We start from the raw sequence: 16,067 nt of genomic DNA on the forward strand, positions 1-16,067 counted from the left end.
GAGCAGCAGTGGCAATGCTTGATGTATTACAGTTCCTCCTTAACTTTTAATTCCCTGTATCCTCCTTATCCAAAGTATTTCACTACTCTCTTCATTATCAAAGCGTTGCTGACTGACTTGGTAAACATTTTTGATACTCTTCCACCTCTTCTTTCTATTCCTAGCTCTTCTATCTATACTGAGCTTCTCAGATATTTTGTTTTCTTCTGTTTAAATTATTTTTTTCTTTTGTAAAATAGAAACAAAATACAGCAATTATATATAAATTAATATAGAGAGAAGGATAATTTGTAATGAAGAGAGAAACTGTATCGGTGCATACATATTATGTAATTGTTTATATTTGAAAATGTTTCATATTGTTCATAAAATATCGGGTACTTAATGACTCTTCTACATTATAATTAAAGTAATTATTCCCTGGATTCAGGTGCTAAGACCTCAATTTTGACATTTCATTTGAGAGAATCATCCCATGAGGTTTCAGTTAAGCCCACTAGGTCATATTTTCCATCATTTAGTATCACTTTTAATTCTTATTTGTTATAGATACTTAAATATAACTATGCTCCTCTTTTTTTCTTTCTTTTTAGTTTTCTTTAATTTCTGTAACAGGATGACTCCATCTTCTGTCTTTTCTTGTATGCTGAAAGGAAATTATTTGAGTTATATAAAAGTTTCCCCTCACTCCAAGTCTAAAACCTATCATCTCTTTTGTTATCCTTTCATGTTTTAATTAAGAAAATATAAAAGCATGTGACAGTATTCGTAAAACAATTACTCAGGTTTCAAAGAGCATCCTAATCAAATTTAAAACTTACATTTCAGGCATCTTCGTTGCCCCTTATTTTTCTTGACATTTTAATCTTCTTTAATCTCCAGAGAGAGGTTCCTATATAGGACAGAAAGATATGTCTTGCTTTTATAGAAATGTCCTATTTTATTTAAAAACAGAGATTAACTTTTCCATATCAAAACTTTATTAATATTACCATCATAGGGCCTACAAGCCCTAGTCAAGGACCAGAACCCCATTGTGGTAGGCCTCCACTAATGAAGGGTGGTAATTGAATTGTTTTTCAGTTTTCACACTGGGCTCAAGTAACCCGTAATGAAAGAGATTGGCAATTTATAAAAGGTTAGTTTGTGAGTACCCTACTCGTATGGGTAACTGCTCATCTCAGGTAAGTAAGGGGGGGCCCTCACAATCTGGCCACACCACAATCAGACGTTACTAAAATCCCTGCCAATTCTGAGCTCAGAAAGTTGGTACTCGTGGTCAGAGAGAAGGCATCATTCCATTTCTACTGAAATCCCAAACTTTCCTCTTTGCATTATCAGCACCTCCATTGGCTATTCCAAAAACCAAATGATCATTTTTACTAGATTAGACACCAAAACCTTATTACTGAATCATAAAATTGGCTATAATAAGGGGCAGATTTTTCATGGCCCTTGTACAGGTCACAGGGTTGGATAGCTTCCCTCGTCCCCCTTACATCCCAGGCACAAGGACCGGGCACAGTCACAGTCTGTGCACTTGGGGGAGAACAAGGTCTATTCTCTCATAGTGAGAGAATATGGGTGCATGGTACCATAAAAGGGACAATACTGGTCCCCACCCATGTAGTGGTCAGTGGAGCAGGAAGGGTGGTATGCTACACCACAGTACAGCATGTGGATTCTATCCACATGCTGCGGAGCTCCCTAGAGAAAGCCCTTGACAGATAGTGAGACCTCATACCACCCCCAACATGGATCAGTGCCAATTAGGCACAATCTGGCTGCTTGTAGATTAGGTAAAAGGCAGACTTCCCCTCTTCTGGCATGCTGTTTTGCTAAGGTGACCTGCTAATCTTGTTTGTTTTTTCTCATGGAAAACAATCACTGTCAACTTATTTTTCAAGCAGACGTATTTAGTCTTCATTGTTTGTAAGACAAGCTTTGCATATTTCCCCTTTATCGGTGTTTTGCTTTTCTTCATTTAATAGACAATGGACCAGATCATAGAATCATGCTCATTTACACCATCTGAGTATCTGGCCCAATCACCCACTATTGCTCACCCTGGCTTGAATGGAGCTGCAATTAGTAAGACTGTTTTTGTTTAACATTATATAGCCCTTTATCTTACCATAACATTTTTGTATAAGCACAAGTATCGCCCACGAACTCAGCACAGCTATGCATGTTAACTAGTTATATTCTATTCTGGGCTGGAAGGGAAAAAAGAGCGCTTCAGATCAAAGGGAAATCTCCCCTTTAGGTCTGGGAATAGAAATCGTTAGCTAATTGCTGAAAGGTAGGCTCTTGTAACTGTGGTGTGCAACAATTTGTCATAGTAAAGTAAGTCATTGCTAAAACAGTAGACAGAAAAACTAGGCCAAGCCCTCATATAACCTGACATTACTGGCCAAACACATATAGCAGGGAGCCTTCACAAAAGCAAACCTCTTTTAAAGGTGGTAATGAGAATCAACTATGGTCTTAGATGTGAGAGGCAAAATATATTACTCTCTAGTTCTCCTTTCTTGTTCAACCACCTATTCATCATTTATTTAAATCATGATAGCACCTAGGAATGGCAATCAAAAACCAGGATCCTATTGTGATGGGTGCTGTTACAGAGAAATAACAAGGAAGACCGTCCCTGTGCCAGTAACCTCACAATTAGAGCTGTGTGGAGAAAAGTAATTCCATTGCATAGAGGATTTCAATATTTCAAAATTTGGTTTGATTCTGCTTTGGAATGAAAATCAGAAATTTTGAATTTCTCTGGGAAAGGGAATGGCCTCCTCTCTCTAGTACAGTTGGAGTGGTGGGCTGCCCAGAAGTCACTGCCCCTGCATGCCCTGGTGTCTCTGGTTTAGGGGCAGTCTGCTTAGCAGGTTGCCCTGGAGGTGTGAACCTTGCGAGCCTGCCCTGCTGAAGAGCTGACAGCATGGGAACTTGAGGGCTGGTGTTCCCAGAGCTTCCAAGCTCTCAGCTCTCCATCAGCCTGCCACGTCGGGCTACTGAAGAGTTGGGAGCTAAGTGGGCAAGCTGGCAGGAACCTTCTCTCCACAAGACATTTTCATTTTGACCAATCAGCATTTTCCGATGGAATAACCTTCTGGGGGGAGAATTGATGAGCAGGACTTGTCAGAATCTACATATCAGAGTGGATGCAAGTGGAGGAAGAAATGGACAAATGCAATGTGTGGGGAGAGTTGAGATAATAAAAAGAACAGTTTAGCATGAAAGTCTAAGACATACATTATTATTTACACCTAGAAGTCAAGTAAAGTACCTTGTGGCTGTAGTCGCAGCCCTGCCCCACTGTCACCACCCCATGAATTCAGCCCTGGAAAGGGATTGTTCCTCAGGAAGACCCCTCTGATGTAAAGCCCCCTCACCTGCTCATCTTACTTTCACCCTGGAAAAAGTTACTGCAGCCCTTGAAATAATACAGCTGTTTTCTGTCCTGGTGGCTGGCCAGTGAGCCTGGGAGCTGTCCTCTTCTCCCCTTTACTCCAGTGAGAAAAGGCTGCAATCAGCAACAGCATTGGAGCCACTATCCCCATAGATGTTAGTCAGCTGAACAGGGGCTGGAGAGGGCCTTTTCTTCCCTGCTTGGCTGAAACAAGGACACACGAGAGACCCCTCTGAAAATTGGCCCTAAATGTGAGTCCACCTACAATCTAGTGGAAAAAAATAACCCCAACAACAACAGGGGCCCTTTCTTTTCCCAGGGTGCGGGTACTGCTAGCAGGTCCAAATCAGCACCCCCATCAACTGGTCCACCCCCAAGGCAGCAGCCTGGCCCTGCTCCTGGGGGTGAGCGATGCCAGCAGCACGCCGGGCAGCCAGGCGGGACGGGGCATTGCCTGTCCCAGCCCCAGCAGCGGGCACTTGCCCATCGCCGGCTCTCGTCTTGAACTAAGGGAGAGGGGGAAACATCCCGGCTTTTAAACCGGGCCCCGAGTGAACCTGGCCCGGGCTTCTCTCTCTTCCCCAGTCGCAGGAACGAGGCGCCTGTGCCAAGTAGCCGGGGAATGCCCAGGAGCCGGGCAGCTCCCGCTGTGACCCGGGCTCGGAGCCTCCCTCGGGTGGCAGCCGGCGGGGGGGCGGAGACCTCGTACCTTTCCCGGCGGGGGCCGTCCCCCGGGGTGGGCCGGGCTAGGAGCGCTCCGGGAGCGGGGGAGGGAGCGTGTGTCAGACTCCCCAGCGGTGGCTGCCTGTGCCTCCCGCCTTCCTTCCCCCGAGCAGCGCCGCTCAGCGCCGGGGCTGCATCCCTTCCCCTGCAGTCGCTGCCTCTTTCCCTCCTTCATCGCGCACACTCCTCCTCCTCCTCCTCCTCCTCCTCCTCCCGGCCATGTCCTCCTCCCCCAAGTCCGAGAAGAGACGCTGGAGCTTGGGACGGCTGCCCGTGGCCAGGAAAGGCAGCATGACTCCCAGCAAGAAGCCCTCCGCCCTGGAGCTGGCGGAAAATACCCCCAATGCCCACTACGCCCCGATTGCCCCGGCCCAGGAGCAGGAGCCGACGCAGCAGGGCTCCAGCCAGCCCCGGGACCAGGATCGGGGCGAGCCGCGCTTCAAGAGCGAGATGGTGGTGGTGAACACGGACTGCCCCCGGCCCCCCATCAACCTGGACCCTCGGGTCTCCATCTACAGCATCCGCCGACCGCTGCTGAGCAGGACCAACATCCAAGGCAGGGTCTATAACTTCCTAGAGAGACCCACCGGCTGGAAGTGCTTCGTGTACCACTTCACCGTGTGAGTAGACAGCTTCGCTCCCCTTGGGCGCCACTGGGGTCTGCCGTGTCCTTGTGGGGCGATCAGCCACCGGTGCGCCCGGCCCCCTCGCTGCCCTCTAATGTCCTTCTCCCCTGATGTCCTGACAGCCGCTTGGGGTCAAATGCTGCTGCCATAAGGCACCACTCGGGCAAGGGGGGAGAGCAGGGCTTGCCTGCTTCCTTAGGCTTTGAGGCTGTGATTATATAGTCAGTTGTTGAAGGATCTGACTTATCCTTGAAACGGACAAACAGGCAGGTTAGCTCAGTGCATTCAGACTCCAGGGAGAGACTGATTTACAAAGCAATCGGTGGTAAATTTCACATCCCTACCTTGTTTGTTAGTAGTTTGTTGTTGCTCTCCCTCTGTCAGAGGAAAAAGCTACTCTGCTGGGTCAGGTGTATATGCGCCTGTGTGCGCCTTCTGCAGTACCTAAACTGCTCTCCTGTGGGGTTTTTCAAATAAAATCCACCTAGCCAAGTAAATGTAAATCTTCTTCTTTAGTCTGGCCTGTATCTATTTTTAATGAATGTGTTTGACCTACATGTGTTCCATTCATTCATTACTGTTCTTGTTGAGCAAGGCATGAAGTGTTGAGAACTCCTCATTCCCAGCCATGTTACCGGAGCAAATACATTTTGCTCTTCAGAGGGCAGTTTAATCTAACTGTCTGTTAATGCTTCTTTGAACAATTATTTTAGGCCTGAATCTGTTACCCTTGCTCCCATTGAATAATGCCTTACTCTGCAAGTAGTCCCACTGAAATCAGGGGGGCTATTCACTGACCCTTGGCCAACAGGGGAGAGGGGGAGGAAAATGTCAGTGTAGGTAAGGGCATGAGAATCTGGTTCAAAGTGGGGTAAGGGTAGTAGAATTGAGCCCTCAGTACCTTTTAAAAGAGATTGCATCAAACTTATTTTTAATGATTGAAACGAACAGTAACAACACCTGTATCTTGTAATCCCAACTCTTCACTTTACATGACCTTTACCTTTTTCTCCAGAACCTAAATTTCTTTAATTATGAAATATTGCAACACTTGACTTACGGTTTTCTGTGAGACATAAGCATTGAACATCAAACATTTGCCCATACACGTTCCATTCCAGATTGTGTATAAGGAATCTAAAGCAGCCCTATAGATATGTAAGAGGGGGCTTTTTAAAACCAGCAGATCTGTATTTGAATCCAAGCACCTGAAGTTGCAGTACCTATTTACTAGAATAGAATATAGCATCAGCTGCATTTCATAACAGGATGTTTCCCTTACAAATGAAGGGAATTTAGACACATTATTTGTTTCTTCTTGTTGGTGCAGAAAGAAATAAGGGAAGCTACATGTTAAATGGTTCATTCTTTGAGACAAATCTGGATTTTTAAATGATTAATTCTTAATTATTCAGTATATTATTTCTTTCACCATCCCCTTCACATTAGGCAACTGCATTCTGCTGCTGCTGCAGCTCCACTGGAGGAAGACAGATGATGGTTATGTTGTAGTGGCAACTGTAGCTTCACCTGGACTGATTCTGTTTTATAGAGACAGTCCTTCATTGTGTTCCTTCAGACTTCAATTCCATTGTATAAATGGTGCCAATGCTTCTGTTGATTGTCCTCAAGAGAGATTTGGAGTGTTCTAGAGCTGCTGGCTGTAGCTCTATTTAGATGCTGAATGTCCATAATGTCCTGTCACAATGTGCCAGTTCTGAACCAACACATCAGTGGATCAGTTCTGTTGCTCATCAGCAGCTTACAAATGGAGGCATGAAAAATTAATGCTTTTTAATCTCGATATTATAAAGGGTTTACAGAGCCTTTGAGCAATTTGCAATATTACATCCACGAAAAATGTTGGGGATGTCTTGGGTTGGTTTATTTGGGTAAAAAATGATCCAGTGGATGAAGGAAAAATTGATGTCTGTATGTCATAAAATCATGTTTGAAAGCTGCATAATACAGAGGTTTCTCTGTCTGATAAGGCAGGTTCTGTCTAAACTGGCATCTTTGGTTTAAGGGCCCAGTCCTAGGAATAGGATCCAAGTCAGTTCTAGTGATAACGGGTGACTTTTTAAATTTGAATTCTGATTATCAAATAAATTATTATTGGAAATAAAGAATAAGATTATAAATAGTATTATATACTACATACAGAATCTTTCATCTACAGATCTCAGTGCTGTATGTCCCCAAAATTAACACCCCAAATCACTTTTGAAAATATTCGTTAATATCTTCTAAAATTATTAAGAGTTTTATCTTAATGTTGGGTGTAGGAAAGAGCAGAAGTCACCTGAAGAGCAGAAGCCATGGCCAAGCCCTTAATAGAAAGATGCCAGTGACATTCATGCTGCTGTTTTACAGGCATGCCCATTTTCATATTGTAAACCTACATCCAAGGGTTTAAACAGTATCTGGGATGCATCAGTTCCCTCCTCAGTAAGAAATGGAGCAATTCTGTTGTCTTTTTTTTTTAAGTGGGGGATTTTGACACATTTGGAGTTATACAACCGAAGAAAGAAGTGAAATAGTTTCCATGCTTCCTTAATTTAAACATTATGGCCAGATTAATGGAGCTATGCTGATATATGCTATCTGAGGATCTGGCCCTAAGTTTTTAAATAGGATTTTGTGGGTTGCTAGTAGGTAGGGCGGGCTGGTCTTGTTTGCTGTTTTGGGTTGGGGGGGGGGGGGAGCTAAATTAAGATGTTTTAGTGATGGGATTATGGTGTGCACAGAAAGCTTTTTATTTTTTTTCAAAGGAATATAATGCAGGGCATTAACATTGGCCCCAGTGAGCATCCACTGCTCCAGAAGAACTGTTCTGGTGAATTGATGAGTGACAGTGATACTAAATGTTCTCAGACACCTCAATGTGCATGGATAGATGTCTGGTGTGTGGCTATAAGAAGACAACAGAAGGTGCCACCTCCCCAGTGCATTCCCATTCCTCTCCAGACTGGCATTCAGAAGTAAAAGGTTTTTGGGTTGTTTTTTTTTTAGAAACCCTCCACTTGCTGGTTTCTACCAGCAGAGGGAGCTTATACTTTCTTCTGTATGCAACTGCCCACAGGAGAGACTATTTTCTTTGCACCATCTCTAGCAATCCTGCCCTCATCCTGGGGTTCCTCCAGAATTTTTGATCTGCAGTCCATGCGCCTCTGGCACTCTTGCCTCTCTCCCTGTGATTCCTTGAACTCCTCAGGGCTCTCATCCTTCCCAAACCAAACCCTTAGCACACTTGTTCTCCACTGTGGGGTTGGGCCAAGATGACGACCTCTAGCAGCCGGAGGCGACTGCAGCTTTTAGTGGTGGCTGAGAGGAAAAAGTCCTCCATGCCTCCACAGAGGGGAAAAAAACCTGGCCAGGTGCTAGACTAGTTGGAAGCAGCAATGAGTTGCCATGGAGCTGGAGAAAAAAGAAGGCGGCCGGCACCTCTGACCAAAAGCCAGAGGTTAGGCAGAAGGGATTGTTGGATAATAAACTAGCTGAACCTTTGGTCTAATCTAGTATGGCCTTTGCTCTGATCCAGTTTCTACACTGGAGGAAGTGGGGCACTGGAGGTATAGATAAGCTGAGGTTCTTTAATCGAATTGGATGTACTGTGGGTGAGCTGCAGGGACTTTAGCAGACTTAGTTTACATAGCACACCTCACATCTATCTTTTTATATGTTCTCCACTCATCATAGTATCTGCATGTCCTTCAAATATTTAAAAATAGAAATATCAATCACACACACTGCCTCTTTCTCTTTCTGCCTTCCCAGCTTGTAGGAGAAATAGCTTGATTAGTTTATTGTTTTTGTGTGTTATGTGCACAACTTACGGAGGGAAAACAAAATTGAAAGAAAGGGTTCTGCATTTAGTATGTATGTGGTGAATGCCTTGGTTATTGTTGCATCTTGTGGGTGTGAGTTCTACTGCTCTTGGCTCAGTGTCTGTGGAAGTTCTGTCTCCTGTACTCACGAACTTCCCTCTGCTAGACAACAGTTGAATTGCTCTGGGCTGTAGCTGTCCGGGACTTGGGAGATCACTATCATGGAGGGAAAGGTGCCCTCTCAGAGATCATAGGCCAATCTCATAGAAAACTATGAATATCAGGACACACAGACCTTGAACAGGACCTTGTATACAGAATACAGACCTTGTATTCAGGGACAGGTGAACCAAGGCCATGTTTTCCCTGTCACCTGTGTAATTAAGCAGGCAGGCTCCTGCATCTTGTACAGAATGGTGCATTTTCAGAGAGTATGGCCTTGTTTTAAGCTATGATTTGCAATACTCAAATGTGGAGATAACAAATGCATAGATCATTCTGATCGGTCTGTGCCTCAGTGCATGGGATCAATCTTCTGGCCAGTCATGGCTAGAAAGAGGGTATTTTTTGCTGTCATGGCTATTTGATTATGCAGTAGCACCAAAATGTTGGAAAGGACCCCATGACTGTGAACTAAATTGAACATCTGAGGGCAGGTGAGGTGGTTACAGAAGGATGTGTCACAATGAAAGGGTCACCGGGTCATATCTGTCGCCCTGGGCAGCTTCGTAGCTTGCCGATAGCTAGAGTGGCCTCTTATATGGTGTTGTTTACATTTGATGATAAAGGAAATGTAGACCTGGATGTTGTCTGCGTACTGCTGGCACTTCAGCCTGTATCATGTCACCAGCTCCCAAGGGTTCCACAGAGATGTTGAATAACATCAGGAGAAGTTTGAACCATGTGGGACTGTACAAGTAAGGGCTCTGGAGGGGAAGGAAGAGCTCCCATAATGACCCTCGGGGTTCAGTTTGAAAGGAAAAACCTGAGGCATTTCAGGGCGTTTCTAGTCACACCTACAGCCTCTTGAAGGTAGGACAGGAGTCAGTAGCGTTAACTGCTGCCTAGAGTTGCAGCAGGTTGACTCTGGATGTGCTTTGCTTGCCTGGGAACAGAAGGAGGTCAGATACAGCTTTGTTGCGTTGGTGCATTGGCTTGAAGCCTGTTTGAGAGGAATCCAGGATTCTGGCAGCTGACAGTTGGCATTAGAGACTATTTGTCACTAACTTCTCGATTAGCTTGCTTAGAAAAGGGGTGTTAGATACTGGACGATAGTTTGCAAGGTCTCCAGCAGTGAGTAATTTGTTTCTTTGTTACTGGTCAGGCTACTGCATGTTCTATAGTGTGGCAGATTCCCCTCACCAAAAGAGGTGTTGACAGTTGCTGTTTTTAGAGGTTCCAGGTGTTCGTTTTTGTTTTGTTTTTTTTAATCATCCAGGATAAGCAGAAGTGGCAGCCAGTGATTAAGACAATTGGACTCTGCCCAGGCCATTTGCAGGATCCATGTCTTATCTCATCCAGACCAAGCAGAGGAACCATCTCAAAGGAGACGGAATGAGCAATAAGTCTTGGTGCCCAAGCAATGTTGTATTTTGTATTCAGCGATCATAGGTGATTGGCACAGTTTGTCAGGAGAGTTGGACTGGGAATCCTCTATTCATTTATAACCAAATAAGTTGTACAGTTACATAAAAATTCTGAATCATGAGCCAGAGGTAATAGAAAATCTTATTTCTGCTAGATGAATTGTTCCCACGTTGTATTGTGTTTAATTATTTTAATGCATCTCTTGTTCTTGGCCTTGGCAAGTAAGAGTTAGAGTACATACACTAAATACGACTAATGCAAACAAAACTTTAGCTCAGTAATTAAAGATTTAGCTGTATAGCATCTATGAAAACAGGCAGAGGTTACTTGGGGAATCAGTTCTCTCATATCAGCATGAGAACATATCCCATAACCTCGTTACACGGTAGGGAAGATCCTACCATTAGTGCCAATCCCATGGCTGTAGCAGGAATCACAACTGAGAAAAGGAAGACAGTGCTACAGAGAAATTTCCCAATGTTTTGTGGAATTGGTGTGGTTCCCATGGGCCTCCCAGTGTCTGCGTCAATTGTCAAAGACATCCACCTTCTAAATATCAGTATAGAGACGTAACATGGGTGTGTGTGGCAGTAGCTATTTGTGCTCCTGATGGGGGAAAAGGATATCAGAGCAGGAAGGGATTAAATTCATTCTTTGGAGAGGGCCTCTGAAGTCCTATGACTATCTTTGCCCCTGTGTTGGAACTGACTTTTCACAATCAAAGAAAAGTTGCAGAACCATTGAGGCAAAGAATGAATGAAATAATTAAATCTATTGACAATACATGAGGAAAGAGCCCCTTTTTTACTTTAATAGTTTAAAATCAGATAAACCCCTGAAATAAAGGAACTTTTGTTGTGGGATTTTTTATTTTGGTAGTTTCAGTTGCTTTCAGTATTATATATTATAAGTACTGTTTTGTGGCTAGGTGCATCGTATTTTTAGTTTGCATTTTCCTCTGAGGCACAAGGTATTGGCCATTACCAGAGACAGTAATCTAGAATAGATGGACTATTGGCCTGCTGTGGTATGGCAACTCTTCTGTTCCTGTGTACGATAACCAGCTTCCATCTTATCTTCAATCTCTTGCATATGTACCTGGCTCAATTTACTTTGCCTTTGTATACTTCAGGTTTAATCAGTCATGATTATGACTTAGTTTATTTGAAATCTAAGATGCTTACATAGACTCGGATTGGCCAGCAGCCATGAGCCAAGAGGCTACTTTTAAAACCCTGCAATGTAGAGTCACAATTTGCTAATTTTTCATAACTGTGTGGGTTGGTAAATCAAAGGATGTGAATAGCATTCTGGACTTCACTACAAGTGTCTTTGGATTTTGTAGTTTGAAGTCAGTTCCTTAATATTTCTCTATTAAAAAGGAAAGCCATATCATAAAAAAGCGATACATTTAAATCTTTTAAATGCAAGCAATTGTTTAAACCCCCACCCTCAAAACACACAATCTCCGCCAAACCCAAGAAACAAAAACAAACAAAAAAAGCATTGATGATTATTATGAAATTATTGTGAAGTTGCAAGCACTGAAACTAGTAGATATTTTGTTTTTAAAAGTAACTCCAGATCACCTAGTGAACTGAGCTCTTGGTTCAGGCTTGAGTATGTTTTTCTCTTGACATGTTATACCTTTTTTTTATCAGACGGTCGTAAGGGAAATTCTGATAGATTCTTAGTTGGTGCAGGAGGAGATTGCTGTAATTTTAACAGAATTGTATAATCTCACAATAATTTGCACTGTGCTATATTTGTCTCCAGTGTTCTTTATTTTAAAAAATATGCTATCACTGGGCTCCACTGAATTTCGTTATTGGACCTAATATTTAAAGCTGAAATCCATATTTACTTTCTGTTCCATTCATGATCCTGAGCCCCAATTATAATGCTTTATATTCATAATATATCTTAATTGCTAAACTGCATATTGTCTTGTTCTTAAAGATGAACTATGTTTTTCCCAGATTAAATAGCACCTGTTGCTACCATTCAGCATTCTGCTGTCTGTAATTTGAAAGAATACTATTAGTTTCTTTGCTTAGGTCAATTATGTAGAGTTGAAAATAGTGTTCTGTGTGCTAATCCCTGTGGGAAACCATTGTTGCTTTTGTTAATCATTTTTTAAACTGTTTTTGCAACAGAGCTTTCTTTTCTTCAGTCTCAACCACCACTTAGCACAGGTTGTATTTTAAAAAGGAGCTTATCAGGTGAGACATTATCAAAAGCTTTTGCAGAAGCCAAATGAAATGAATTTCTCTTGTGAACTTTGTAGTAGCTATGAACGAAGTCAAAGAGATTAACAAAGCAGAACCTTCCCTTTTGTAACATAATATAAATCCATAAATGCACAGTGTTGCCTTCTGTTAATTATAGCAATTTGTAAGCTCATTTATCTTGGAGTTGAGTAGTGTTTTTACATACTTACAGTCTTATAAATCACCTTATCGTTTAAAAAAATGTTGCCAATATGCACAGCTGGTATCACGGTCAAGTTTTGTGTTTGAACTATACGTAAATTGTTTATTCTTTTGGAGAATACCCAGTGTCTACTGAGAGGTAGGTTATCCTTGCTGTCAAGCAGAGGATGGAGTGGATTACTCTGTTTCTATCCTCCATACAGGTCCGGGTGGGTAGATGTTGGTTTTAAGCACTAGTTGTGATTGTTATGTATTTGTGTTACTGTAGTGCCTGGGAGCTACCAGGACCCCACTGTGTTAGGTGCTGTTGTAATACCCTCTAGCAGCACGTTGATTCTCTGTAGTGCTAGAAATGACAAGTATTTGTTTTTCACTTCGTTTCTTTCCCGTCATGGGGTTATTCTTGTGCAGTGGCAATGCATTTATATTTTGGACAGCACAGATGAGAAGGGATATGTATGTGGGAGGGTGAGGATGAAAGGGAGACACAGTAGTATTGTCTCTTGGTTCCATGTAGGCTCTTACCCTCCCTCCCCTTTTCATTCTCTGCCTAGTCTACAGTCTAATTTGTTGGCTGTATGGTGAAGAGGGCTCAGCAGGGGGTGCCTGTCTAATGTACAGTAGCACCTTACCCTGACTATATTCTCTGGAATAGAGGGCGTTAAAAGCAAACCTTACTCACTGCTTTCAAATAAGTCTTCCCTGCTTGGCCCAATGCCTAGTCAACTAGTTTTGAATGCAGCTTAGTCTCTCATGGTTTACATAATGACAAGAATATCTCTTCAATCCAAGTTAATGGGCCCCAGTCACTGCTGTTTGATTTCCACTCTACCAAACTCTGCAATACTGTATCCTCATCCAGACTGCTGTTACAGCGATGTGAAGTTGCTGATACTTGTTCTGGATCCAGCATTGTGGATGAGGTAAAGAAGAAACAGTCCAGCAATAGAACACCACTTGAAGACAAAGTACTATTGGGTCAGGGCCATTTGCAAAGCTGAAGCAACCAGATATACTTCTTGTAACAGCAGTGTCTGAGAACGTGACTTACGTGGTTAACAATAACATGATTTTAAAATTGGTTGGATACCTGGTTTTTCACTTATTCTTATTACTGCTGTAAACTCAAACCCAATCTGAGCAGGAACCAATCCAGAGAGGCCTTAGACATGTATATTAGGAGGTATGAATCTGAACAAAAGGCTATAATGATTGTGTGGGCTAAGGAAGGGAGTACTTACCTTGTTTAGATGTTAATGTGTGTTTAGGACAAGGAAAATGTATTGTTTATCCAAAACTGATATCCCAGACCTAAACTGCATCATTTTGTTAATGAGAGATTTCCTGTGGCACACATGGCCACCGTGTGTGGAGGTAGAAAGAAACAAGAAGCATCCAAACTGGATTCAAACAGCTTTCAATCCTTCTGATCAGGTATTGGGGAATGAATAATGCTATATGTTGACACATGGCAACTAAGCTGGGGGCTATAAAACACACGAATTTGAGACATTTTGAAGGACCATCTAATCTGTTAAGCTCCATCAGAGAGGGAGTTTTGTTGTTATGGGGTCAGATAGACTAAAGACTTTTAACTACAATATAGTGTAATTCAAGTTTAGGTCCTCACAAAGATTTCCATAGGGTATGACAAGGCATGAGTGTGCTTTTTGCATGAACTTCCTTGTTCTTTCATTCTTTCTCTAATTTTTAATAACATCTGCTTTTGTTTTAAGACAATCTGACTCTTAATTCAGCATAAGCCAATGACTTCCAGTGACTAAGAGATTAAACTGAATTCTGGCCTCATGGAAGCTCAGAAATAACAGATTTATTACAAGATTAAGGGGGTTCTAATTTTTCTTTCCGAATAGTACCGAATTGGACACTGGCAGGAACCAGTAAGAGGAATGGGAGACACTTCTAAGCCATGTAAATAGGTTTGATTTTACTACTAGCTTGTTCTTTACTAGCTAATTACTAAAAGAACACTATCAGGGAGAACAATACAAAATTAGATACCGTACAGTGAAGCATTGACATAATTCCCTGCAGCAGCAAAAATTACTTTAGTCTTGCTCAATATTGGTTGGTGCCATGGTGGCAATGGCAGTTATACTACCAGTTTCTATTGTATTAAATGAGGAAACTGTGGAAATGACTTTTGCGCAAATGTCAGTCAAGGGAAGGAAGGTGGAGTCCTGGAGGTTTTGTAATTAAAATGCTTTTTGAGAGGAAACTCCAGCTTTAGTAGTAGTAGTGAAGATTGAAGGAGCAATGTCAGAACCTACTGAACTCATGCTTTAAGACATCTGCCTGAAGCAGTCACGTGGAAAAGCCCCACACCATGACATTGTGTGCTGTGGTATCTTGGCTCTGACAAGCTCAGCAGGGCCATACTGCATCAGAAATGGGGTGTATGGTTGCGGTTGTGCTGTGGAAAAAATAGTAGCCTAATTAAAGACTATATCATAATGAATATGCATAAGCAGGTCAAATTAATTCTGGCCTTTCCTAATTGTTCAATGCTTGACTTTGCGACCTTAATAATATTTTAACGTGATTGTTTTGTGAGTAACTGATAGCAGTAGTAGCTTGTCATCCCCTGTGTGGACCAGCACAAGAGGTGGATGGGACACTTTTTTGGTGGGTTTCACAGATGTTTTCTGACAACAGAGGAATGGTGAAGCTCAAGAATCCTGGGTTCCATTCCAGGCTTAGGAGGGCAGTTTGTAGACAAAGACTCTTCTGTCCATTCTCTCCCGAGCTTGATCCTTCTGCCTCATTCCCTCTGGTACCGTCTTTTCTCCACCCCTGGCTCCTCATCCTATTTTCCTCACCTTGCCAGTCCTAGTTTCCACTCCTCAAGCATTTCCTCACAGTCCCAACCTCCTGGCTCAGCAAGTCCTAGTCTCAGCCCTAGATTTGTCACTCCCAGTCTCCTCCCTGGCTTGTCCCCAGTCTCAGTCTCCATGCCCAGCCATTCCCAGTTCCCTCCTCCTTATCTGATCTCTCTTCCTTTCCCAGCCTCCATTCGCACCCCACTCCTAACTGTCTCATTCTCTCTCCCCATGCTCCTTGTTCAGTGTTTTTCCCTCCTTCCCCCGGTCTACCCCTGCAGCCTGGCTCCCTGTCAGATCTACCTCCCTTTCCCATACTCATTCCTAGTCCAAGCTGCCTTGTCCAATCTCCCCCCAGTCTTAGTCTCCATAACACTGGCTCCCCCAGTTACACCACTGTTTCTCTCCCTGGCTTAGAGTCCCAGTTGTCTTGTCCATCCAGTCTCAAGCTCCCTTTTACCCCAACTCCCAGTCCATCTCTTCTTCCATTCCCCCTCCCCCTCAGCCTGCAGTCCCAGTTTTCTCCCACCAGCCTCCGTCCCCAGATCCAGCTCTGGTTCGCTCTGCATTCAAATCAGGCAGATTCCTCCTCCAGGGCACTTAGGCCTAACAGTGGTGTC

At 43.1% G+C, this 16,067-nt stretch overlaps 1 protein-coding gene and 1 long non-coding RNA gene across 5 annotated transcripts in view; one reads left to right on the plus strand and one right to left on the minus strand.

Moving 5' to 3' along the window:
* Window positions 1-357: 357 nt before the first annotated feature.
* Window positions 358-4,861, minus strand: LOC137148092 (uncharacterized). Its single transcript, XR_010918436.1, has 4 exons — window positions 4,723-4,861; window positions 3,396-3,616; window positions 822-892; window positions 358-646 (listed from the first exon to the last, which is right to left on the minus strand). It is a non-coding gene; the product is annotated as an uncharacterized lncRNA (long non-coding RNA).
* The window catches only part of KCNQ1 (potassium voltage-gated channel subfamily Q member 1), a 519,714-nt gene continuing 508,001 nt past the window's right edge, over window positions 4,355-16,067 (plus strand). For 2 of the 4 annotated variants that reach the window (XM_067540610.1, XM_067540611.1), the window contains exon 1: window positions 4,355-4,755. In XM_067540610.1, the coding sequence (XP_067396711.1) occupies window positions 4,355-4,755 (401 nt within the window). The remainder of the gene's footprint in view (window positions 4,756-16,067) is intronic. The other 2 variants (XM_067540612.1, XM_067540613.1) reach the window with 1 other exon arrangement.

The sequence above is a fragment of the Emydura macquarii genome, unplaced genomic scaffold (genome assembly GCF_026122565.2).
Source record: "Emydura macquarii macquarii isolate MOO-44397 ecotype Brisbane River unplaced genomic scaffold, CSIRO-AGI_Emac_v2 contig_587, whole genome shotgun sequence".
Taxonomy (NCBI): Eukaryota; Metazoa; Chordata; order Testudines; family Chelidae; genus Emydura; species Emydura macquarii.